This window comes from Aptenodytes forsteri, unplaced genomic scaffold (assembly GCF_000699145.1).
Source record: "Aptenodytes forsteri isolate BGI_AS27 unplaced genomic scaffold, ASM69914v1 Scaffold6, whole genome shotgun sequence".
Classification (NCBI taxonomy): domain Eukaryota; kingdom Metazoa; phylum Chordata; class Aves; order Sphenisciformes; family Spheniscidae; genus Aptenodytes; species Aptenodytes forsteri.
The window spans coordinates 445,833-471,000 of NW_008795709.1; the positions used below are offsets into that span (position 1 = coordinate 445,833).

A 25,168-nucleotide genomic window follows, 5' to 3' on the forward strand; every position below is an offset into this window, starting at 1 on the left:
TTAGTGGGCATGGTGGTGTTGGGTCGACGGTTGGACTCGATGATCTTAGAGGTCTTTTCCAACCTCAATGATTCTATGATTCTATGATCCCAGGCTTGAAAATGCACTGCTGGAATCATGGCCCGCTGGAGCACCTTCAGCTCTTGGTGTCATGAATATATAATTCAAGCTTTCAAACTTTTTTACTGTTGGATATTTTGGGTTTGTTGTTTTGGTTTTTTTTTAAGTCAGCTCCTTCTTTGTTAAAGCTGGCTCTGTGGAGCTGTGAGCTATATTTTAATATAGCTGACTGCTCTGCTTCAGCTGCCTTCTGACTTGTTTCTGAATATCCCACGCCTGCTTTAACATTGAGATGGGAGTGAAGGCAGACAACTGGGATGTTGAGAAGAGGTGCCACTGCTTTCTGGCTGCAATATCTCAGAGATCTACTGAGCAAGAGTTTATTTCTTACCTTTTTTTTAAGCTTCTGGTGGACAGTTGTGCAGAAATGTTCAGTGGGTGAAAATGGAGGTGATGCGAGCCTCACTCTGGAACTTCAGTCATCTCCAGGTACTTTTGCCCAGCTCTGTGACAGTGCTGGAGGGCTATGTGGGGAGCTCCTGTGTGCTTTGTCCTCACTAACAGGTCCAGTCAGATCTGCGTACCTGAACCTGTACTGTCAGGGGTTTTGGGCAGGGGGTCTTGCTCATGCTGGTGAAGCAGAAGCCTAGCATTGGTGACATTTTCATGCCAGCTTTAGTAAGTGAGAAGTTTGTAATTTCTCAGAGGAACATGCGTGTGCCCAGAGGGAGCCCTACAGACTCTGAGATGATCATTATTGCATTTTGGCAAGATCTTAACTGATGCTTGCGTGGGCAAATAATTCAGCTCAGCAAGTGGCTGCTGCAGTCAGCTTGGAGCCTTCCTAGGATGAGATGCTGAAATAAATGATTAAGAGTTGAGTCTTGTGTGCTTCTTTTCCCAAGCAGTGTATTTGTGCTTCAAAGGCTCAGCCAAAATAAAGACTTTTTTGGATGAAAGAAAAGTTTGGGAACCTTCCTTTGGTATCAGAAAAAAAGTACCTTTCTCTGTCGTCTTTTGTAACAGAAAACTACCATGAAGCTTTTGAAGCTGCCTGTTATTTTTAACTTGTTCCTTGTCCTTCTTTGAAATAAATCACATCTTTCTTCTACAGCAAAAGAGAGCCTAGCACGTTATGTACATACACACATGCACATTTTTGAGTGCCTGCAGTGAAGCTAAACACAATGTTAAGAAAAGGTTGCCAAACAAGGCAAGATCATGCTCAAGTTAGTAGTTCACACAGGGATCTGATTTAAAAAAAAAAAAAAAAAGTAAAAAAAATTTTTAAAAGGCAAACGAGGGTGTGATGAGTTGCTTGATGGGTTACTTTGGGGAGCACAGTAGGCTGGCTCTGAATCTGTGACTTGGATTTCTGGCACAGCACTTTGCAGGTGCTAAAAATGTGCGTCCCGTTAAAAGCCAGCCAGGGGAAGCTGAGCAGCATGGCTGTTGACTTACTGTGTGGCTGCTTCTGCCCTTGGATAGCAGGGTGGATGCTGGCAGTGTGGCCCCTGTAGGAAGGTTGGGCAGCTTGAGTGCGGTTCTTGCCTGGCCTCTAGTTCATTGCCAGTATGGCGTTTTATGGCACACCCACGGCCAGGCTCCAGGTCAGAGGTCTGTCACTCCTACCTGTGTTTCCTGAAGTATTTAATGGCAGTATTCCCCTGAAACAGCACCTCTGGTTGAAAGCTATGTTGCAAAACACCCCCTGCTCTGCAGCTGCTGCGTCATACAAGCCTCACGCATGATTCTGCTTCTCTGGGATATACCAAGTGTGCCCAGCCCCATCTGAGCTTTGCAGGTGAGTATTGGGACTGGGAGCTGCCCACAAAGTTGCGGCTCTGCTAGAGATGGCATCTTTGCCACTTGCTCTGTGCTGCTTTATCCCCAGTTGCATAATGCAGCATGATGCGGATAATCCGGTCATCACTACAAAAGGATTTAAAAATCCTTTTTAATCGGAAGTCATTTTTAATAAAGCTTTGCCTTGCTTGGAGGACTGTTCTCTTGGCTTGTGTGTTTAAGAAAAATGCAGGAGGCTGAGGGGGGTGGGAGGGAACCAAATGATGGAGAAGGGACACCAGTGCCTCTGTTTGGCTCCCAGGCAGCTGCTGGTGAAAGTCCAGAGCTGTGGGACATGTTTCCATTAGCACCAAGCATGCAAAATCCTTACGTGTGCAAATAGGAGCAGCCAGTAGGTCTGTGTTTTCTCTGAATTTTTCTCTCACAGAGCAAACCTGTGGTGGTGGAGGGAAGGAAAGGCTCTTTCTAGTCCAGTCTGGCTCATGCTCCCCCTTTAAACTTGCTATGTCCAAAACACTGGTGGTCCTCCAGGGCCTCCTGTATCTCAAAACAAACTGTGATCCTGGATGAAGCGCAGCAGAGGAGGGGATACTCTTTGCTTGTCTTGTAATGGCCTTTTGTGTGAGTTTGTGTGCTATTGACCTTATTTCTTTGGGTTGCTCTGCTATTGTATTGTGGAAAGTACACTGTCTTAACATAATGCATAATCTCTGAGTAGCTCTGAAATGTGCTGTCTTCTCCTCCTGTATGCCAGCATTTTGTCCGCTTTTCTGGCAGAAGCCATCTCTTGAGCTGCCGTGTCTGCTTCACCTCCCCTCAGAGCAAGCCTCGTTGGGGTCTGAACTCCAGCGCTGAATGGCTTGAGAGCGAAGCGTCCTGCCAATTCCTGCTTTTCCAGTCCCGATTGTCCTCGCTTTTGGGGTCTCTTGACTATATGCTTAAGATCTCCCTGAGTCTCTCCTTTTTGATCAGTACAAGTAAATGCCTGGGAAGTTTTCAGGTTATTTCTTCCCAAGACAGATCCCTCTGAGGGGATCGGTGCTGGGCACATCCAGAGGAGAGCCAGCTAGCTTGCAGTTCACATGAGATGGTGAAACATCTGAAGGAGAGGGGGCCAGGTTTGTGTTACAGTGGTACTGGGGAGTAAGTACCTCAGAGTCATCCACCTGGTAGAAAGCTGCCTGGAGGAAACCTGGAAGTAATACAGGTTTGCAGCACAAATAGTTGGGGGGCCAGGAAGGAGCTCAGCTCTATCCCAGAGTCCCATGGTGCAGCAGGCAGCTCCTGGGAAGGTGCAGGGGGGTAGAGGAGATGATGGAGGAGTGAAACGTTCTCCTGGCAATGCTGCTGCCTCCCTGGGAGGCTGATGAGTTCTTTACAGCCCCCAGGTCTCCTTCCTGTTTCAGCAGCAAACATGACTGCCATAGAAGCGATTTTTAAACAGCAAAGGCGGATGCTGCAGTTTATTTTTGGGCACTGAGAACCCCCGACCAGATGGCATTTAGCGGGCAATGAACTCTGCAGGAGTTAAGTAGCAAAGCTATTGTTTCTGAACTCGCATGACTTATCATTTTGGAAGGCATTCCAGTGGCAGAACAGAGAGTAGTAAGAATTGGTTTCAGCAGAGGTAGTAAAACAATCTATAATGTTAAGTCCATAAATAAGCACTTTCCTGTGGGGAAAAGGTGTTTGTAAGCAAAAGCTACTTATTGCCTTGATTTACAGCTGTTAGTTGTCACCTGTTTGGATATTAGGGAATGAGAGGATTCAGAGAAGAATGGTTAAATGATTTGAAATGCTGAGGAATCACTGCAAAAAAAAAAGATATAAAAGATTAGTTCTTATCCCCTCTGGAAAAGGGGACAAGTAGAAAAAGATTTTGTAAAGCTCTTAATAGTAAAAGGACAAACAGAGCTTTGTTCTTGACCATTGAGCAGCGCAAAGCCAGCAGCTCACTCAGACTTCAAAGACAGCAATTTTGGTTATAACAAAAATACTTTAAACCAAACAAATGGAGAAGATTTGAAACAAAAATCAGTTCTCCACCTCTGTTGGCATAGTGAAACTCAGGCTCTGAGCTCTGTGGAGTGCTGCTTGGGGACTGCTGTGTCCACCAGCAATGCTTTTATAGAAGATACCAGCCGTACCCTCTCCAAGAGGAGAGTTGGCCACTGGTCTCAGTGCTCTGCTCCTCTGATTTCAGCCATATAACTTCACCCAAATCTACATTACGCTGTCTCACCAGGAAGAAACACTTGACCTAAGGATGTACTCATGAAACTTCTGTGTAAAGGGAAAAAATATATGCAGAGAAGCAAGTTAGATCTGATGCCCTTGCAATTAAGGAAACTTCTGTGATCCTGCAGGTTCCTACTCAGCTGAAGCCATACCTGTGGTGAGCATGTAGTGTGGTGTTAGTTATTAACTAGCAGGAAGTGGGTAGCTTTGTAGAAGCACCAAGGAAGCATTTTACTCCAATTAACCACAAGCCTAGAATAAATTCTGTGATGTACGTGCATAGATCAAATTCCACAGTAAAGTGGCTTCAATAGAAGGTCATGTTAATAGATTAAAACACGGATGAGTTCAAGTTGGTTCAATTAACAGGTAAAACACTTACTTGATTTAACATTTGAGCCTGAATGGGACTTACAGTGTTTAGACTTTGCTCCTTAGACCAGTTGATGATAATGAAGGGAAAAAAAAATTAATTTGTTCCTTTGCTTAAGTGGGCTCTGTGGTTGTCCTGCTGAACAGAGAGAGTTTTAGAGTGACCCAAATAGCTTTACAGAGGAGTATTGCACATGGATCTCACCTTAAATGATCTGGAAGAGAGTACTTACCATGCAAGTTTGAAAATACAGCTCCCTCCAATTCAGTTTGCTGAACACACTGAAGCCTTGGAATGGCCCTAAGGCACCAGCAACTCATGGAGCCAAGTTACTTTTACCCAGGAAGGAGTTTATTTAATCTCAGGGAAAACTGTTGAGCAGCACATGTACACGCATGTCTTGCACGTGTGTTTTGGTTTGTTCTTCTTTTTCTTGGCTGACAAAAGGCAGGTAAATTTAAAAAAAAAAAAAAAAAGGGTGGTTGTGGCAGAATGTAAAAAGCCACTACAAGGGAAACTGCAGGTCTTTCGCTCCCTGGCTGGACTTTGCTGAACATTTGTTCCAGAAGAGGGGCTGCATAGCCAGGATCCTACCTTCAGTTGTGGCATGTGTGGTCATCTTGTGGGGAAGGAGCAAGCCAACTGGGGAAAAAACTTGTCCCAGGTGTTCTCCCAGCCTTTGTCTATCTTCAGCACAGGGATTTGACTCTTTAGTAACACTTAAAGACACTTTGCCAGTTACAGGTCCAGTCTCTTTGTGGACCCTCGTGAGCTTCTTGAATCTACAGTGTGTTGCAGCTGGGAGTTCTGCAGCCTGGGTCAGGTGCTGGACTGCTTCCTTTGGTTTTCTTTGAATGCACCTCGCAGTACCTGCATTGAGGCTTCCTAGTTCTTGTGTTGGAGCAGGCAGAAAAATGATCAGCCAGTTCTGGGTGCAATGCCGTAGCCAAACTATTGTGAGGAAAAATGTCTTGCAGGCTTCCCTAATTCTTTAAATTTAGCAGAGGGGCAGGCTGAGACTTGGCCCTGTCTCATCAGTTGTGTAAGGCTGGAAGTCCACGGGGCTAAGCCTTGTAAGCCCCCCTCCAGGGGTTGGCTTTTCATGTGGCCAGCTATTAACATGTTGTGACCCAAACACAGAGAGGCAGAGCTAGCAGGATGCTGACCAGTCCAGGTAGCTCCCTGCAGGCCTTGGTGAACCCTGCCTGTTAACTTTATCTATCATAGTAATGGCGTTGAGAGCTCTTTTAAACTCCTTCTTTTCCCTTTAGTGGGACCTGCAGCATCCTAATCATCTGGATGAAAGAAGGCTCAGCATCTCCTCTGTGATGGGGGCGTAATAGCTTTGGAATTACTGTTTGGAAAGGTGGGCTCAGGGCTGGTGGGAATTGTTGCTGTTTGGACTGGCTGCAGCTGGTGGTGTCTAGCATTCGGGTGAATGCTCTGCATGCACTCGTGCCTTGCTGTTACTGGGTGAGAGCAGACAGGTCAGGGCTGGCTGCAGCTTTCTCTCCAGCTGGTGCCTTGCCTTGGCAGAATGAGAAAGTACTCATGGCAGACACAGCTGAAGGGGTGGAATTAAAAATAACCAAAAGGTGGATTCTGGACTTGGTTACTCAATGACAGGCCTGTTTCTATTCTGGGATGAGAATAATTCGCATTGAGCTCATTACACTGTGATTCTCCCTTAAAATGCCTTGACAGTCAATTTCGTTCCAGCTAATAAGGTCCTAAAATGTTAATGAAGCAAATCAATTTTTCATGGCTTTGTATTGCAGTCGTCTGAAAGTGCTGCGTTGCAACCTGCCAATTCAAGGAGCTTTTTAGATATTAGAAGGGCAGCAAAATATTCAGCAATTTGGAGGATGCTTTGTTTTCTATTTCAGCTTTTCACCAGTGCCCCCTCTCATTTTCTTGAGCCTTTATGCTGTGCTGTTTATTTGTCGCCTGTGGTCACTTCCTTTCTCCACTGTCTGCTCTGGTCACTCATGGGCAGAGGTGGCTTGCTCCCACCTTCCCCATTGCACAGGGAGAAGAAGGATGGAGTGCCCGACAGAACAGGTAGAGATGAAGCTGGACAAGGGAGGCTACTCATGCTGAAATACTATTTGAAATAGATTGAGTTTGATGGGACGGACTGGAGAAATGGCATCATATTCACTCCCCTCTCACCTTTTTGGGAGTAGTGGTGGTGCCAAAAGTCACAGCCTTCTCTCCTCATGGCAAGTCTCTTGCTGAGATGACAGTGTTACCTGGTACAAATGCTCTCTGTGCTCAGTATTTCATGAGTTGCGGAAAGAGGGGAGAGATGTTGCATGCGTCGTGTAGCCACACTGATGGTAGATCAGTTACACGCACTGGCTTAGGAATTAGGTAGATGTCAACCATCCTTTATTTCTCTGAGTGGCTTATTTCATACTGTCAGAAGGAGACAGAAGGGCTCAAAGCTTCATGACTACCCCTGGAGTTATTTTGATGGAGCTGTTTTGATGATTTCCTACTGCTCTCTCCATTCTGGTTTGCAAGTATGGAGATAGGAAGTACTGAGTTGTGTGGTTTGGGGAATGTGTGGGGTTTTTTGTTTTGCTCTTAATTGGATTCCAGTTCTAACTATAATTAACTTCAGTGTGCCTGAGAAAAAGATAATTAATGTTTTGGGACAAACATAGAGTTTTCCAAGTTTTATGCTTGGAAACCTTGTATTGCCACACTGGTAAGGGATGATCTCAAATAACTTATGTTGGGGAAATTAGTGGATGAGATGTAAACTGGCATTTTGAATAATTACCCTCCTTTAGCTGCTGAGTCAAGCATCCAAAATGCTTTCCACTCAAGTTCTCCGCCCAGAGATACGCTCAGTCCAGTGCCAAAGGCTTCCCCAGACCTTTTGCAACTGCTGAGGTATGTCAATGTCCTCTTCTACTGTGACAGCGAGGGGTTAAGAGCTAGCTGACCCTGTCATGACTTGGGGAAGGAGGAGGGTATTTAACCCCCTTAAGCCTTCCAGTCTGGAGCTGGTGTTTGTGTGACTTCTCCCCTTCCCTGAGTGGCTAAAATTAGAGGTAGTGATTGCCAGGTACAGCATCTGTCTCCCTGTGTCTCCTGGGCAGGCCTTGCAGAGCACCTTACCCTTTGGCACGGCCCCTGGCTTCCCACCAGGGTGATTAGTCTGGTAGCTGCTTGGGTAGGAGGTAAAGTGCAGGGTGATCTCAGCTGCAGTGGGGAAAGATGCTTGGCCTTGAGCTGAGCAGAGTGTGGCTTCTGCAGCGGGTCTGAGATTCCTGGCCTGGGGAACAGCGGCTCTAGGCCCTGAAGCTTGACCTAGATTTGTCAGCTCCAAGCTGAAAAGCACTCCTGCCTGTTTCCAGAGATCCACCACGGAGGTTGTTTCATGTTTCTGTCATCTGGCATGAATTAAGAGCCTTGGAAAAACATTTTCCTATGCAGCCAGCTGGGTGAAATACTCAAGGTGAGCTATATACATGTCCACAGCCAGAGCTGTGAGGCCTAGAGATGAGGTGCTGGCTCGAGAGGCAGCTGGTGCTGTGAATGCAAGAGCTGGAAAGCTGTCTAGTGCTTGGGTCAGCCAGCAGCCCCAAGGCTCAGCCTGCCCCTCTGGCAGTTGTGATGCCCTGGAGTGGAGCTGACCACCCACAGGAGACTACTCTATGTTTGAGGCAGGTGTCACTGCTGACATTTTTGGTCTTGAATACTTCAAAGGAGAAATGGCAAATTGCCATCAGTTCCTTTTGCAAATTTTGGAAAGGTCTAACCCTCTTCCTTGCTCTCCACATCCTTTTCTCTGTGCTCTCAGCTTCTGGTCTTGGGGACTCATCTCTGCAGGTTGGTCCTTTGCCTTGTGACTGGCCACCTGTCCCACTCTGCACTTCCAGAGCAAGCTTTGCTTTTTGTTCAAGCCTTCCCTTTCCTTTTTGACTACATTTAATCCCAGGCTGATTCGTTCCTGAGCTTGTGCTGTACCCGATGGGTGGCGCTGCTCACCAGCCTGCTGTTGTGATCGGTGCTTACCAACAGTTTTCTTCTCTGTTGGTTTCTTCCACAGTGGTCTCTCTCACTGGGGCACTTTCACAGGCTGGGATTTTTGTTGTTTTTTTTTGTTTGCTAGTTTTAAGCTCCTTTAACTGGGACTGCAATGTGAGGCTCATGAAACTTTCTGTTTGTAATGTGGATTTCACCCTGCTCTGCTCCCTTTTGTGATGTCTCTGCTTTCAGTTTCTTTATTTTTGTTGTGTTTGCAGCCAGGAGCATAGCCTCCAGTGAGAAAAAAAATGAAGTTCTAACTTGGAGGTCTCTATCCAGTCCCCTGCTCCAAGCAGGCCAGGTAGATAAGGTCGCTCAGGACTCCAGAAATAAACCAAGGGAAGTGCAGCGTTCTAACTTCCTGGGGAATATTTTTGTGCGTGACATGCAGGCACTGCTGTGAGGAGCGTATTAAAAATTCATACCAATACAGCAGTATTTTCTGTGCACAGTGGTTGAGAATAAGCTTATGCGTCGTGCACAGCAACATTTGCAGGAAGCAACTCATTCATTTCATCCAAGCAGAGAGTGGTGAAGACAAGATTTAAATGGTGTGGAGTAGAAGCAGGCTTGGTGTGAGACACCATCTCCTTCCCCCTGCTTCTGCCAAGACTGCCAGCAGATTTCTCATCTACTGTAGAGCTGGCTGCAAAGTCCCAGTGTGTGAGGACGTTGCCCATGCTTACAGCAGAGGGGGAAACCTGTGCACGTGGCCATTCAAATCATCCTGCCTCTGTGACAGGTTTGATCTAATTGTGTAAGTGCTCCAGCTGTTGAACCTCAAAACAACTAACAGCCAGGCAGAGAAGCTGTAGCTTTTCCAACCCCGATCTCTTTGCAGTTGTATGGATGAAAGGGGGTAGGATTGCATGTGAAGTAGAGAGGTGTTCTGGGGCTCTCGTGAGCCCTGCTTTCTGACTACTCTTGGAAACCAAGCATGGGACACGTGCTTTTGGTACACAGGCAGTGTTGAAGTGTTTTGTTCTCTACTTTTCTGAAGGCATGACTGCTGGGTGCTGTGCAGAGAGATGTCATGAGGAAGGATTAGTCAAAGGAGGCTTGACAGAAAAGCAGTTGAGGCTAAGATTTAAAGTCTATCTCTTGCCAACCCCACTTGCAGTGGTTGGTGTCTGAAGGTCTTCAGCAAGGAGGAAGAGTGAGAAGGGTTTTGGGGTAGGAGATAAAATGAGCAGTGGGGCTGCAAAAAACAGTGGGTATGTGGTTGGAGCAGCTCTGAGGCATGGGGTAGAGTGAGTGGGACAGTGCTGAGGCAGGGCAGGATGTAGGAGCAGCTTGGTTTCAGCTGTCTCATGCCCCTGTCATGAAGCGTGGGCGATGTATCTTCAAGGTCCCAAGCAGACTGAAGAGAGGTCCTGCTCATCCACTGCTTGCTGGTTGTCCCAGTGGAGCCCAGATCCTGACAGCAGGAATGACAGCATGAAAGTGAGAAACACCATCAGGCTGCTACTGTGCAAATGTGTTCTCCTGGGAGCTCTGAGAGAAAGGAGATGGCATGGCAGGCCAGAGTCGAGTCTCTCACTCCTGTGCCTTGCTGCAAGTTGTTGACACATGAACAGGGAACCTTGTGCCACTTAGCACAGCCATGGCAGTGGGAAGTGTGTGAAGGCAAATGGTCCGGGTGGGATTTTCCTCCCTGCGTGCAAAAATCCTTCTCTCTGTTAGACAGCCAAGTAGGCTTACAGCTGGGCTTGTCTGGCTGCCAGCGTGGAGTAACTGAACGCTCCTGCAAGTACTTGCTTTTCTTGCTGTCAGCCTCCCTCCTAACTCTCTGATTCGTCATGGGTATCTGGCATTTCACGGGTATTTCCTAAAGGTCAGTGAAGTGTGTTTTGCAGCACGCATGGGTCTGATTGCTGGCATGGGCTCTGAGGGAGGCATCCCTCCCCAAATCACAGTAAATCAAGGACGGAAGGAGAAATGTGCCTAACTCTGTACTTGACCAAAAATCGTACACCGATGTTTTTCTGTGTTCCTGGACATATATGGTGGCAGAAATGTCTTCCTCGTGCACTGAGTGGCAATACACAGTTGAGCTCTGTCTGGCACATGCAGTTATCCTGGCGGGCTGCAAGCATTGGCCTGGCCCAGGAACCCAGCACAAGCAGCTCAAAGTTGGCTGTGCCTGTGTATGTTCTGGGATAAAACAGTGGCAGCGAAGAACATCTTGCTGACAGAAATATCTGCTTCGGGTGAGCTGGCTAATGCTGAGAGGAAACAGGCCCTTCTGGTAGAGCTTTGGGCATGGCTGAAGGTTTGTTCCTACCTTTGCCTGTGACTGCCCACATGTAGGAGGTTTCTTTTAAATGGTGCAGGCAGCATGACTCACTGCACCCATCTGCCTGGGGGAGTTTACAAACCAGCTTACGCTGCAGCCAAAACCGACCATGGTAGCTTCATGACAGGGTCTCGGTTTGTGTCTCAGCATTAGCTTGCTGTACAGCACATTTTACCCGGTTGTGGAGACCTGTTTCTGTGCCAAAACGCCGGGATGGTGGGTCATGGGACACATGCAACTCCTCTGCACCATTTGTGCCATTGTAAATGGAGAGGCAGCAAGGAGTATCTTCTAAAGCATCTGCTGTCTGTTTGCAGGTGTTTTTAACCCGGCTTGGTGAGTGCCCCTCTGCTATCGCCTGAACTGGAACTTTGATGCATCTAAAAATCAGGCCTTGGTCAGCAAGTACCCAGCATTAAAGTGCCTTTGCAAATAGGGCTCATGGTCCTAAATCACCTGAGTAATCTTAGTAATGCACATTTGTCTCCTGGAAGATGGGATTGTTCTTCAAAAACTCAACTGTTAGTCTTTAGCCTTAAGACTAAGTAGTTGGAGTTTTGGTTAAAACCTTAGTGGCTTCTGTGGAAGTTAACATTAAAACGAAGGCCACGATGAGACTAGGATAAGCTTCGTGGTCTGTGTGTGTGCTATTACAGGGCAACCGTTCAGAGGGGGCAGGCTGAACTGAGGTTTCCAGTAAAATTTGTGACATGCTCATGAAGGAATGTGCAATCAAAATACAGACTGGCTAGTCTGCACATAGGGGCAGAACAAGTGCTGCAGACATGGGCTGCTGCAGCTACATGTAAACTTAACAGTTAAACCAAGAAAACACCACCCATGCCAGGCACTTAGCTTTTTCTTTTGTATCGGTGCAATACTTCATTTGATCTCCTCTTTCCCACCCTGCTGCAGCCCTGAAGACTTTTATTTCTAATCTTCTGCAGTTTGAATAATTTCTGAATAGAAATGTGAAGTTTCTGAGACCTCCAAGAGATTCTGGGCCTGGAGAGTTGCATCCAAGCAGTGTCTCAATGCTAGTTAGTTACAGCTCTGAAGATTGCGTATAGCAATGGGATTTGCACTGGCTTTTATGTGATATGAAGCATGATTTAGATAGTTATGCCTGGTTTAGTACTGTGATGAGTTTGTGCAGCAAAGATGAGCAGTTTGCAAAGACAAGGGGACGAGAACACTATGGTGGGAAGGCATTGGGGCATCCCTTAGCTGGGAGGGGGAGGAATAGGAAGGATGCACAGGTGGCCTTCTGCCCACTCGGTACGTGATGTATCTCATGGAGTAACTGTGAGAAAAGTCTTTCTTCTGGGGAGCAGCGTGTATGTCAGCAGGAAATGGGAGTGGGGCTGGAGAAGGTGTGGATAGGGCTGGGGACAGAGTGAGGTGAGCTTTATCCCAGAGGCAATCTAGAGGGGAAGGTAAAGCCATAAAGAAAAGGAGGGTTGACTGAAGAGCTGTGGGAAGGGGTTTGCCTGCAAATCAGGCATCTGTTTTACCCTGCAGCAATCTCCTGTGCTTGAGAAATCTCCATCTAAGGATTCCTGAAGTGGGGAGATGGAAATGGGAATGAAGGCTCAAGCAGACAGACTAGCCTTACTGCACTCCTCTGGTTTAAGATCTGATGGATATTAGCCCTGTTTTTAAAGCGCATAATGGTGCACTGATTTTATGACTCATCTTTCAGAGCCGGTGTTTTCAGTACTGTTAGCAATACTGCAGTTTGGAAGTCAACCTGGGGTTGGAAACCTGGGAATCCCTGGGACACGGAACCCTGTGGCGTACGTGCGCGATGGGATGCAATGCTGCTTTCAATTTGTGACAGCTCACATAATTGAGGACACTGCCTTGCACTTTTAACTTTGAATTGCAAATACCATCATGATTCTTCTGTGTTGGGAGACATGTCTGCGTGGCTTAAAAGCTGCTCTGCCACTTCAGGTTTGAGTATGGGTGTGAGATGAGGGTAGATATTCAAACCAAATGTGAATTCAAATTGCGGACCATGGGGGCAAACTGGAATTACGGGTCCCAGAGGTAGGGTATCTCTCAAGAGGAACTGTGTGTGTGCGTGTTCCCTGCCAAGCCCTCCCTTCTGCTTTCACGATACCAAATGATGTGTTCTTGCTTTGGAAAAACCAAGGGGTTTTAGATTTGCTTTTTCATGAAAGTGAGGAGAGAAACAGTGTGAGGAGGAGAGGAGGGAAGCGACATTTGGGGGGGCTTCAGGCATGATGGGGCTGACTGTTGTGCCATTGCTGCACAGGCTGGGCAGTACTTCTTCGAAGCGTGATTTCTTTTCTGGTTTTCCTGGAGTGCCTGGCAATTGCAGCTAGACACAAGGAGACATTTTTCTGATGTTCTTTGTTTAACAGAAGAGGAATTTATTGCAAGTGCATTTCAAAATGCGGGAGTCCAAGGACCATCTGTCTTGAGTGTTTTAGTGGAAGTGGGGACAGCTCACAGTGGCTGCTTTATTGATGGGTACAGAGAGTTTTGTGTGGACCTGTGACTGCAGCCTGCCTCTCTAAAGGAAGTCACTGATCTAGCTGGCACAAGCCAGTTGTGGCCTGGTGCCTCTGCCTCGGGTAGGACTGTGTAGCACCAATGTGGGCATGTTCAGCAGAAGAATTGAGCCCTTGCTGGGCATGGATGCTGCCATCCCATATTGCCTTTGAGAGCAGACCCTACCTGCCAGACTGGTATCAAGAGGTGCTTCTGGTGCTATTGGGTGTCTAAGCTGTGGCTGGATTACGCTGAGGAGATGGCATGTCGATGGCTGGGGAATCTGCCCTGCTGGGGCCAGTCATGTGTGGAGTGGAGCCAGGAGGAAACTTGAGTTGCTCTGAGCGAGCTGTTGGGAAAGTGTTCCTCAGAGCTGGGCACATCTCAGCACCTGCCTTTCCCCTCTCGCTGTGCTGACCTGCGTCTTGCCCTGGACTACATGCTGCAAGGGTGCCAGCGGTGGGGAGCTGCCAACTTGGCACTTGAACAGTGGAGCTGACGCAACTCATTTAGCAGAGGGATACCATGTGGTGGAGAGCCCCCCGCTGCTACTGACTCGCAGAGCTGGTATTGCCTCCATTAGGGAAGAGCTGACAGCTGGGAGCTGGGATCTGCACGCTCAGCAGAGTATAGTGTGGCACCAAACCCTGACAGGACACAGCAGCAGTCCCATGGCAGCTGTGGCAAGCGCCCAGGGAGAGGGGCGTTAGGGAATCCTCTCAAGTATTTTTACCTGTTTCTAAATGTTGTTCTGGCAGCTAAAAGAGGCACCCTGTGGTTGGCCAGCCATCGCAGAACAGCAGGGTCTCTCCAGCTCCTAGGTAGCTCCAGCTCAAAAATCGCAGTACTGGAGCAATGTCTAGACAGCTGTAATGGGCAGGGTTGCACGTTCAAACCATCTTCTTTCTGGTTCATACCAAAGAAGGTGGTCTTGGCAGGGTCCTTGTAGCATCCTTCTGCTTGAACTGAAAGACAGCTGCTTTTTGGGTAGCTTTGTAGGTGTGAATGGCTGTAGTATGCAGCCATGTAGTATTCACATGTAGTATGTGAATAATAAGGCTTTTATCTGTAGCTTTCTCTATCTGTCTACCAATTATCCTGCCGATGCTACAGGTCAGCTTCTTCCCTTCCATGGAGATTGAAGGTAAACTTCTGGATCCCATCTGCCCCCAAAGCCTAATTAAAACACCTACTCCTAAAACCTCTGTCTCATTAAGCTCCATCTAGATGCTATGAATCCCTAAGGAGCTCTCAAGTCTGTGTGCAGTGATTCAAAGCAGAGGCAGGAAAGATGGCAGATGATATGTTTGTGTGGAGCAGCATGTCTCCAAGCTGTAATCACCAGGACATTCACCATGGTTACACGGATGAGACCTGCTTGGGTTGCAGGACCAGTAAGCCCTCTTACAGTGCTCACTTGCATCCGTCATGGACATTTACTTGGTGAGGGGGAGGCGAAAGGCATGCTAAAAGCAAAAATTGGAAAAACTGCCCTGCTGATGCTTAAATGTTTTCATTCTTTTCCCTTATTCACAGGAGAACTGCTGAGTCAGCCGAGACCAGAGGGACTGACAGAGATCATCTGTCCCAAGAACGGCAGCGAGCGAGTTAATGTTGCCTTGGTTTACCCCCCCACTCCTACTGTGGTCAGCCCTTGTTCCAAGTGAGACCTTAAAGCAGACCCCCATTCCCCTGTCAGTAGGCACCAGAAAGCCTACGTAAAGCATACCTTCACTAAGCATTTTTTCTGGAAGGTAGCAGCCCCACAGTCTGGGGGCAGTTCTAATTATTTGTGGATATAGACAGCCCGCTCAAAGGATAAGAGGTACAGTAAAATGGGTTGAGGTGTTTCCTGAGCTGTGTTGTGGCAGATGCAAGACACACATAATGGGCAGGACAGATCAGGAGATTATACAATCATGGCCAGGTTTAGGTAGGATGGGACCTTGGGAGGTCTCTGTCCACCCCCTGCCCAAGCAGGGCCACCCTCACAGCCAGGTCAGGTTGCTTGGGACCTTGTATAGGCAAGGACTGATGACTGCCAAGAATGGAGGTGCGACCACCTCTCTGGACTCTAGAATTACGCTGTTCTCCTGGGGCAGAACTTTTTTCCTTCTGTCCCATCTGAGTCTCCCTTATTACAGCTTGGCTTTCATTGCCACAAAGATGCACTGCTGGCTTGTGTTCAATGTGTTCTCCACCACATCCCGAGCCAGCTGGACCCTAGGCTGTGGAGGAGCATGGGGTTGTCCTGTTCTGGGTGTAGGGCTATGCACTTGTCCGTGTTGAATTTCACAGCACTGTTGTTGGCCCAGTCCTCCAACTTGGTGAGGGCCCTCCAGACAGAAGCCCTGCCCTCTTGTGTATCAATAGCCTACATGTCCTTTACTCCACAGAGTGGGGATGTGCTTGGAAAACAGAGCTGTGTTGTGGTGGGAACAAATGTGGAACAACACTCACAGAAACGGGCAGTGCCTTGGCTTTTTGATGCATAGGTTTTCTTGCAGAACAGAAACACAGCCATGGCCTGCTCTCCTTGGAGTGGCACAAGGGAATTTGGCAGGGAGCTTAGAGGAGCAAGCCGAGTGTCTTGCTGGTGGCTGCTGCTGTGGTGCATGTGGATGCCTATTACTTTCACTTCAGTATCTGAAAGTAGCTTTGGATGCTGTTCTCTCTGTTCAGTACCCTCCCACCAAAATATGTTCATCCTGCTGGAGAATAGCTTTGGTGATGGGTAGCTGTTGAGCTGTGTGTGAAGGTGAAGTGCCCACCTGGGGCAGGAAACAAAGTTAGCTGCCCTGATACTGAGCCACAGGTCACGACTGTCTATTCATTTGGTCCTCCTTTGTGTGTACTTGGCACAGCACATTTCTAACCTGAGGCTGCAATTTTTGTTGTACTGTGCTGTCAGGCTATGCCAGTGCACTTGTCCTCCTGTCCTCCAGCATCTAACAACTGTGTCCCAGTTTCACAGTCACTCTGCTGGCAGGAAACTTGTGTTCTCAAAAACACCTGTGTTACTTTTAAAGACCTCACCCTCCCTATTTAGAATCCTAGAGAAAATTGTGTGTCTTACGTTACTCACCACAAGCACTATGAACCCTGCTGCTCGTGCTACATTACTTTTTCTTTATCCTTTCCTCTTCCAGATAAATCGTCAGTGCTGGTGCCAAAGGTTTTCCACCGGGCAGAACATGGCTGATGCTCTGCAGTGCTCCCATCTCTCCAGTTGTGGAGTTGCATGCTGACAGGGATCGATGGGACTTTGGACTCTGAAATGCTGTGGGGCGGGGGCAGCTCCCAGGTGGGGGCCTTGTGGCTGGAGTGGATGCAGTCACCTGGAGGTCGTGGACAACAACAAGGCATGAAGCAAAACGATTGCTGCAGATGGCAGGGCCACTGGCCAGAGGGGAAGCACTGGGGATAGGATTCTGTGGACCCATTGATCGCGTGTTGAAAACCCATTTGGATCTCATGATGAATGTAAAAACGTTCTTGGTACCATTTAATTCAGACCTGCTTGGAGGAAAGTCTCTTGAAATGAGCTGTAGCGGGATTCCCTGGATTTGTTCCTGGACAAGTGAGTTTTGTGGCAGTTGGCCAATGCTTTGTTGGGGAGGGGGTTGATGCTGTCAAGCCTTTAAGATTGCTCCACTGCAAAACAGTTGGCTGTGTCCCACACAGCAGGCTTGGGTGGTGGCCGGCAGAGTGGGAGGAGAAGCAGGCTTGGAAATGTTTCCAGCCTTGTGCATTCACATACGCTGTGCCGTGAAGCAGTAAGGATGTGTTGTAATCACACAGGGATGGAAGAAGGGCAGTCAGTGTGCCCCTGGCACCTGCCATTCCTTATCACTAGCCCCCAACAGCTCATGGTCTGCCACGTCTGGATGCTCTGCAGTTGCCATTGCAGTACTCTCCATGCACTGTGGCCACTAGAGCAGCAGAAACCTAGATCTGGGTCCTCCTCCTAGCAAAGCCACCCAGGCATCTTTGAGCTGAGATCTAGTGAAGCAGTGTGTGGCTGTGTTGTACAAACTGGCCCTGATCCCCTTGGGCTGGCCCTGGCAGCCGTGCTTCATGGGCAGCCATTCTCCCCTGGGCCAGATGTGGGAAAGGGCAGGCTGAGCACTGGCATCACAGTGCTGGTTTCTCTCCTGACTAGGTGGTTTTGAGGACTTCTAAGATGCTGCTGTCAGTTTGTGCTCTACAGCTGAGCCCTGATAACTGGACTGTATGAGTCCTGCTCCATGCAGATATTTGACTGAGCATAAATCAAATAGGAGGCAGGCATTTCCAGAGCCAGGATCCCTTCATCAGATGCTGGCGGAGGTCTGAGAGATGAGGGACTTAAAATGCTTGTGGTAATGTACAGCTCTTAACCCTTGGGGCTGTGATGGCAGGCATGGGGCAGAGGCCCTTTCCCCCAGACCTGGGATGTGCGATGCTGGTCAGCAGGCAGTCCCCACCAGGATGCGGGCTGGCCAGGCCCGCAACCAGTGCAAGACAGAGACATGCATCCTGCTGGGACCTGCTGCTGTTGCACAGGTGACGTTCCCCTGGCTTCTGGTCCTTCAAATACTAGCCTTGTGTGCAGGGAACTTAACCCTGGGAAATGCAGGGCAGAATCCACTCTAGTGGGGAATTGCAGGGGCCAGGTGGAAGAAACCAAGCCATTGTGCCTCCCTTCAGGGGCGAAAGCTGCCAAATAATAGCTGGCAGCTCAGTCAGCTTTGCATCTCTTCAGGGTATCGTTCTAGCTGGGGAGAGAGCTTGGGTTCAGATTTGATATGTTGACCTGCCGCCTCTGGCAGTGGACATTTGAACCTTTCTTGTGGCAGTGAGAAGCATTAATTGATTGTGCTTCTGTATTGCTGTAGATAAATTGGGGACTAGAAATTGCCTGTGGTGTCTGGAGGGAGTGAAAGGGAGGTGAGATCTTTGAATGGTGTCAGGAATAGTGCTAGGAAACTCCCTTGTCCTGAGTCTTGCTGCCCATGAGACATGAAGGGCCCTGGTATAGCCAGAACTTAAGTTAGAACATTCCCTACTGTCACCTCCCGTGCTGGGTGGCCACCTCCTCCTCTCTTTGCTGCTATTCACCTCTCTCTTTCTGTTCTCCATAGGAAGAAACTAGCGATTGTTGCTGTGACGTTGCGTGGAAACCACGTTGTAAAGAAACCACAAACTGGAATCCTTTTCCAGCCGGAGGCCTGTTTCCCAGTGTGCCCATCTGGTCTGGAATGCGTGAGCATTGAAGGAGTGAGAGGACAGAGCAGACGTCTTACAGCCTGCTCCTTGGGACCGCAGCCCTCCTGCCAGGGCATGCCACCTCAGCAGGAGCACGGCATTACCTGGCCTTTGCGGGCACTCAGTATGCTGTGTGCACTGAAGCCGTAATGCTGGGAGTGTGGCAGTGTGGAGATCAGTCTAGTTGGGTCTATTTAATATGAAATGGTGATCGCTCATCCGCCCACTGTTTAGTAACTGGCGTAACTGTGTTTTCATCTGTATTTTTTTAATATGCAAAAGCCATTTAATTTTCTATGCAGTTCAAAAACGTCTCCGCTTTGCGACTGCCAGGGGGGAGATCTGTGCAGGAGAACCAAGCCAAGTGGCTGATAGTTCTTTTGATTTTGCTGTCGCTCTCTTTTAAGGATGCATCCTGGAGTCCTCTGCACACTGTGTCCCTTTACTGAGCTCCTGCCTGTTAGACCCCACTTAACATCCCTGAGCCCCAGGGATGAGGGCCCCATATTTTTGAAGGATCTGTCATTTTTCATGAGTCAAGCCACAAGGAAAGAGGGCTTGAAGGCAGTGCCCTAAGAGCAGAGATACCTGAGTTCAGAGCATGTATTATATTCCTGTTCTTGTCCCTGCTTGGAGAGTTACTGAACTGTTAGAAATGACTAAGGTCTCTGCGGAGCACCCTGCAGCCTTTACTGAAAGTGTATGAAGAGGGCAGAAAGGACCGGGGCATCAATTGTCTCCCCATGGAGCTGGCAGTGAATTTAACCCATTTGGAATAGGAGGAGAAGCTCCTGGTACTAGATGCCTACTTCACTCGAGAGGACTGCGCTGGTTTTGCTTATTGGTTTGCAGACCCCTTGCTTGTTGACCAGTTGATTTCCTACTGAAACTGGTGCAGACAGGTTTGGAAGCAGAGCTGGCGAGTTGCTTTGCACTGCAGGTCTTTAAGCACCTGGAACGTGTCCTGGAGTACCTTGTGTTATGCTCTGAAGCAAAACCTGGGATTCAAACCTGCATCCGTCCAAGCGAAACTCCCAGGATAGCAGCTTTGCCTTCTGCTGGGTCTGTGTAACACGTGAGAAATTACATGTCCCTAAGCAGCACACAAATCTGTTGAGGCAGAGTGAGAGGGAGCCCGAACGGTGATGCTGCACATCTAGCTCATCTTAGGGCTTGCAGGGGTACTTGGAGGCCTCTGGCAACTGCAGAGGGTCCTGGGTGATGGAACACCTCTGCTTTAACTGGACTAAAGGCAAAAAGGTCAGAGAAATAAGATTGTTTCCAACTGCCACAAGGCCAGGAGCCTTTAAGATTCCACTGCAAAACAGTTGGCTGTGTCCCACACAGCAGGCTTGGGTGGTGGCCGGCAGAGTGGGAGGAGAAGCAGGCTTGGAAATGTTTCCAGCCTTGTGCATTCACATACGCTGTGCCGTGAAGCAGTAAGGATGTGTTGTAATCACACAGGGATGGAAGAAGGGCAGTCAGTGAGCCCCTGGCACCTGCCATTCCTTATCACTAGCCCCCAACAGCTCATGGTCTGCCACGTCTGGATGCTCTGCAGTTGCCATTGCAGTACTCTCCATGCACTGTGGCCACTAGAGCAGCAGAAACCTAGATCTGGGTCCTCCTCCTAGCAAAGCCACCCAGGCATCTTTGAGCTGAGATCTAGTGAAGCAGTGTGTGGCTGTGTTGTACAAACTGGCCCTGATCCCCTTGGGCTGGCCCTGGCAGCCGTGCTTCATGGGCAGCCATTCTCCCCTGGGCCAGATGTGGGAAAGGGCAGGCTGAGCACTGGCATCACAGTGCTGGTTTCTCTCCTGACTAGGTGGTTTTGAGGACTTCTAAGATGCTGCTGTCAGTTTGTGCTCTACAGCTGAGCCCTGATAACTGGACTGTATGAGTCCTGCTCCATGCAGATATTTGACTGAGCATAAATCAAATAGGAGGCAGGCATTTCCAGAGCCAGGATCCCTTCATCAGATGCTGGCGGAGGTCTGAGAGATGAGGGACTTAAAATGCTTGTGGTAATGTACAGCTCTTAACCCTTGGGGCTGTGATGGCAGGCATGGGGCAGAGGCCCTTTCCCCCAGACCTGGGATGTGCGATGCTGGTCAGCAGGCAGTCCCCACCAGGATGCGGGCTGGCCAGGCCCGCAACCAGTGCAAGACAGAGACATGCATCCTGCTGGGACCTGCTGCTGTTGCACAGGTGACGTTCCCCTGGCTTCTGGTCCTTCAAATACTAGCCTTGTGTGCAGGGAACTTAACCCTGGGAAATGCAGGGCAGAATCCACTCTAGTGGGGAATTGCAGGGGCCAGGTGGAAGAAACCAAGCCATTGTGCCTCCCTTCAGGGGCGAAAGCTGCCAAATAATAGCTGGCAGCTCAGTCAGCTTTGCATCTCTTCAGGGTATCGTTCTAGCTGGGGAGAGAGCTTGGGTTCAGATTTGATATGTTGACCTGCCGCCTCTGGCAGTGGACATTTGAACCTTTCTTGTGGCAGTGAGAAGCATTAATTGATTGTGCTTCTGTATTGCTGTAGATAAATTGGGGACTAGAAATTGCCTGTGGTGTCTGGAGGGAGTGAAAGGGAGGTGAGATCTTTGAATGGTGTCAGGAATAGTGCTAGGAAACTCCCTTGTCCTGAGTCTTGCTGCCCATGAGACATGAAGGGCCCTGGTATAGCCAGAACTTAAGTTAGAACATTCCCTACTGTCACCTCCCGTGCTGGGTGGCCACCTCCTCCTCTCTTTGCTGCTATTCACCTCTCTCTTTCTGTTCTCCATAGGAAGAAACTAGCGATTGTTGCTGTGACGTTGCGTGGAAACCACGTTGTAAAGAAACCACAAACTGGAATCCTTTTCCAGCCGGAGGCCTGTTTCCCAGTGTGCCCATCTGGTCTGGAATGCGTGAGCATTGAAGGAGTGAGAGGACAGAGCAGACGTCTTACAGCCTGCTCCTTGGGACCGCAGCCCTCCTGCCAGGGCATGCCACCTCAGCAGGAGCACGGCATTACCTGGCCTTTGCGGGCACTCAGTATGCTGTGTGCACTGAAGCCGTAATGCTGGGAGTGTGGCAGTGTGGAGATCAGTCTAGTTGGGTCTATTTAATATGAAATGGTGATCGCTCATCCGCCCACTGTTTAGTAACTGGCGTAACTGTGTTTTCATCTGTATTTTTTTAATATGCAAAAGCCATTTAATTTTCTATGCAGTTCAAAAACGTCTCCGCTTTGCGACTGCCAGGGGGGAGATCTGTGCAGGAGAACCAAGCCAAGTGGCTGATAGTTCTTTTGATTTTGCTGTCGCTCTCTTTTAAGGATGCATCCTGGAGTCCTCTGCACACTGTGTCCCTTTACTGAGCTCCTGCCTGTTAGACCCCACTTAACATCCCTGAGCCCCAGGGATGAGGGCCCCATATTTTTGAAGGATCTGTCATTTTTCATGAGTCAAGCCACAAGGAAAGAGGGCTTGAAGGCAGTGCCCTAAGAGCAGAGATACCTGAGTTCAGAGCATGTATTATATTCCTGTTCTTGTCCCTGCTTGGAGAGTTACTGAACTGTTAGAAATGACTAAGGTCTCTGCGGAGCACCCTGCAGCCTTTACTGAAAGTGTATGAAGAGGGCAGAAAGGACCGGGGCATCAATTGTCTCCCCATGGAGCTGGCAGTGAATTTAACCCATTTGGAATAGGAGGAGAAGCTCCTGGTACTAGATGCCTACTTCACTCGAGAGGACTGCGCTGGTTTTGCTTATTGGTTTGCAGACCCCTTGCTTGTTGACCAGTTGATTTCCTACTGAAACTGGTGCAGACAGGTTTGGAAGCAGAGCTGGCGAGTTGCTTTGCACTGCAGGTCTTTAAGCACCTGGAACGTGTCCTGGAGTACCTTGTGTTATGCTCTGAAGCAAAACCTGGGATTCAAACCTGCATCCGTCCAAGCGAAACTCCCAGGATAGCAGCTTTGCCTTCTGCTGGGTCTGTGTAACACGTGAGAAATTACATGTCCCTAAGCAGCACACAAATCTGTTGAGGCAGAGTGAGAGGGAGCCCGAACGGTGATGCTGCACATCTAGCTCATCTTAGGGCTTGCAGGGGTACTTGGAGGCCTCTGGCAACTGCAGAGGGTCCTGGGTGATGGAACACCTCTGCTTTAACTGGACTAAAGGCAAAAAGGTCAGAGAAATAAGATTGTTTCCAACTGCCACAAGGCCAGGATGCGTTTGACTAGTCTCCTTTCGTGGCAATGCTATTCTTTCTGCATTCTGTCTCTGCTCTGAGCTTGGGGGATTCAGCTTTAAAGTTAAACAGAAATAGAGACCAGATTGGGATTTAACCTGCCTTGTGGTCTCTCAAATCAGATGGAAGAGACTGGGGGCTGCGGAAGCACAGGTCGATCTCCCTTGCAGCATCCCCCATGCTACAGTTCCACGGTGGCTGTGAAAACTCAATAGTGCATTTGGGTGCTGCTTTCCCAGGAATCCAAGATGCACTTGGCTGTGCTGTAGCACCAGAGCTTACATGGGGTCCCTGTTCCCTTCCCCTTTGTACCTCTGAGGTGGTTAAAATTTGTCAGAGCAGTAGGGGCTCCTCACTGTGATGAGACAGATACGGTTGTATTAAAGGGAACTGCAAATGGTCTTTAGGAACTCACTAAGTGAGGTGGAAACCCACCGGCTCGCTCCTGCAGAGCCAGATCCCAGAGCTCAGCTCCTCCCGTGCCCTTTGGATAGGATCTTGGGCTGACATCCTTGGAACGGCAGTGCGGGGAGGTGGAGATGCTGCACTGCAGTAAGCACAAGAAGAGGCAAGCAAGCGGGCCTCAGTGTAGCACTCATCACGCGCTTCATGGCTCAGTTCATGGACTGTAATTGCAGGTATTCATATAATCTACATCACTGGGCAGGACTCTGCGCACACACACATGCATGCCCAGACATACATGCACCACACCCACATTCGCCCACACATCCTCGCCAAAACGACTGAAAATAAAAGTGATCTCAATCTCAAGGAGAGGCCTGGCTGTTTGATTTGTTTTTCCTGTTCCAGTGCCTCCTTGGGCCCTGCCTCTGGAAGGGTCTGCGCCTAATCGTAGATCTGGAGTTTTCTGAATCCAGGAGCCAGAGCTTTTAGGAGCACTGTTAGCAAATGACTCACAAAATCATCAAGAGATTTGGCATTGAATGAATCTGAGCATGGAGCCCCTTGTTTGGATTAACATCTGTGAACCATTTCCCACTCCAGCAAAGCAGGTGATTTCTGGGGAACAGCTTTTTCCCTACGGTGTTTAGGGTGTTTTGTGGGTTTGTGAGGCCAGCTCGCAGTTCTCATTGGTACCATGTTGTTTGCTTTCTTGTAAAGCTTGGTTCCTTGCAAACCATGCTCAAGTGCCATGTTGTTCAGAGGCAAGAGCAATAAGGCAGATGGCCCTCTGCTTGCCAATATGGGCGTTAGTGGGAGTGCCAGGAGGGTGAATTCAAAGTAGGGAGTGAGTCCCCTCCCACATAGCCCCGAGCAGCTGTGTGTGACCCCACTTCCATCACCACCCTCATCTGGAAGAGAAGACAAGACAGACCTCCATGGCAACCCCAACGAACACAGCCATACTGCGCAGCAGGTCTAGGGGACGGGATGGCAGTATCTGCAACAAGATGCTGGCATGCCAGAGCGAGACAGGAGGCGAGACTGTGGGCGGGTGGCTAGGCCCCAGCCGCAGCAGGGCAGAGGAGATGCCAGGCTCTTTAGGGGCTGGTAGATGTGGAGGTGTCGGGGTGCTTGCATCAGTCAGGTGGGTGCCATGTATGCGTCGGCCTCCATCGCCAAGGAACAGAAGAGAAATCAAGGATGTGCCTAGACTGCGCTCCAGGGCTGTGGGAAGCACCAGCAGAAAATTAACTGACCCATGATGGACAGAGAGGTCTGCTCCCTTTGCCTTCACCTCCCTGCCGACAAGACTCGGAGAGCTCACACATGTCTGGTGCCATCCACCCCACCCCACTTGTTTGACTGCGGATTAAGGGATATGGGAAAGAGCACGAGGCAACTTCCCTGGGCAGGGAGGGGATGCAGGCCAGCTGAATCGCTCTGGTGGCCGGGATCTGGCCACCCACACCCCATGGGTGTCCCAGATCCGTGTTCAGGATGCCCTGTGCAGTCAGGAGAGGAACATGGAAGCACAAATGAGGTGTCTGTCCAGTGTGTTTTTCCCATAACATGGCCAGAGCTTCCAGAAAGCTGCTGTGACCCCAAAACCAGGAGGCTACTCAGCAAAAGCTCAGGAGGGCCGATGGCAGGAGCACGAAGGCAGAGGTGCTGCCGCAGAGGAGCGGGGCCCAGGGCTGGCGAGACCCAGGGCTGCCTTTGAGCCCGCCGGGACAGGCAGGGGGTGAGGCAGGCCGGGCACGCGTGGCACGTGCCCACGACCATTTTTTTATCCCCGACGGGGTAGGCGGGAGCCGGGGCCCGGGCCGGGGCCGAGCAGCTGTTGGGGTCTCACGAAGCACAGCGCCCGCGGGGGCCCGGCGAGAGGGGAGGCGGCGGCGTGAGGCGGCGGCGGGGCCGCCCCACCGCCCAGGGGCGGGCCCCGCGCT

At 49.4% G+C, this 25,168-nt stretch overlaps 1 protein-coding gene across 1 annotated transcript in view; it reads left to right on the forward strand.

Moving 5' to 3' along the window:
* MFHAS1 (malignant fibrous histiocytoma amplified sequence 1) overlaps positions 1 to 21,641 on the forward strand; it is a 40,293-nt gene extending 18,652 nt beyond the window's left edge. Inside the window, exons 3-5 of the mRNA XM_019473140.1 lie at positions 14,871 to 14,997; positions 18,458 to 18,727; positions 21,368 to 21,641. Of these exons, the coding sequence (XP_019328685.1) occupies positions 14,871 to 14,997; positions 18,458 to 18,727; positions 21,368 to 21,641 (671 nt within the window). The remainder of the gene's footprint in view (positions 1 to 14,870; positions 14,998 to 18,457; positions 18,728 to 21,367) is intronic.
* The last annotated feature ends 3,527 nt before the right edge of the window (positions 21,642 to 25,168 follow it).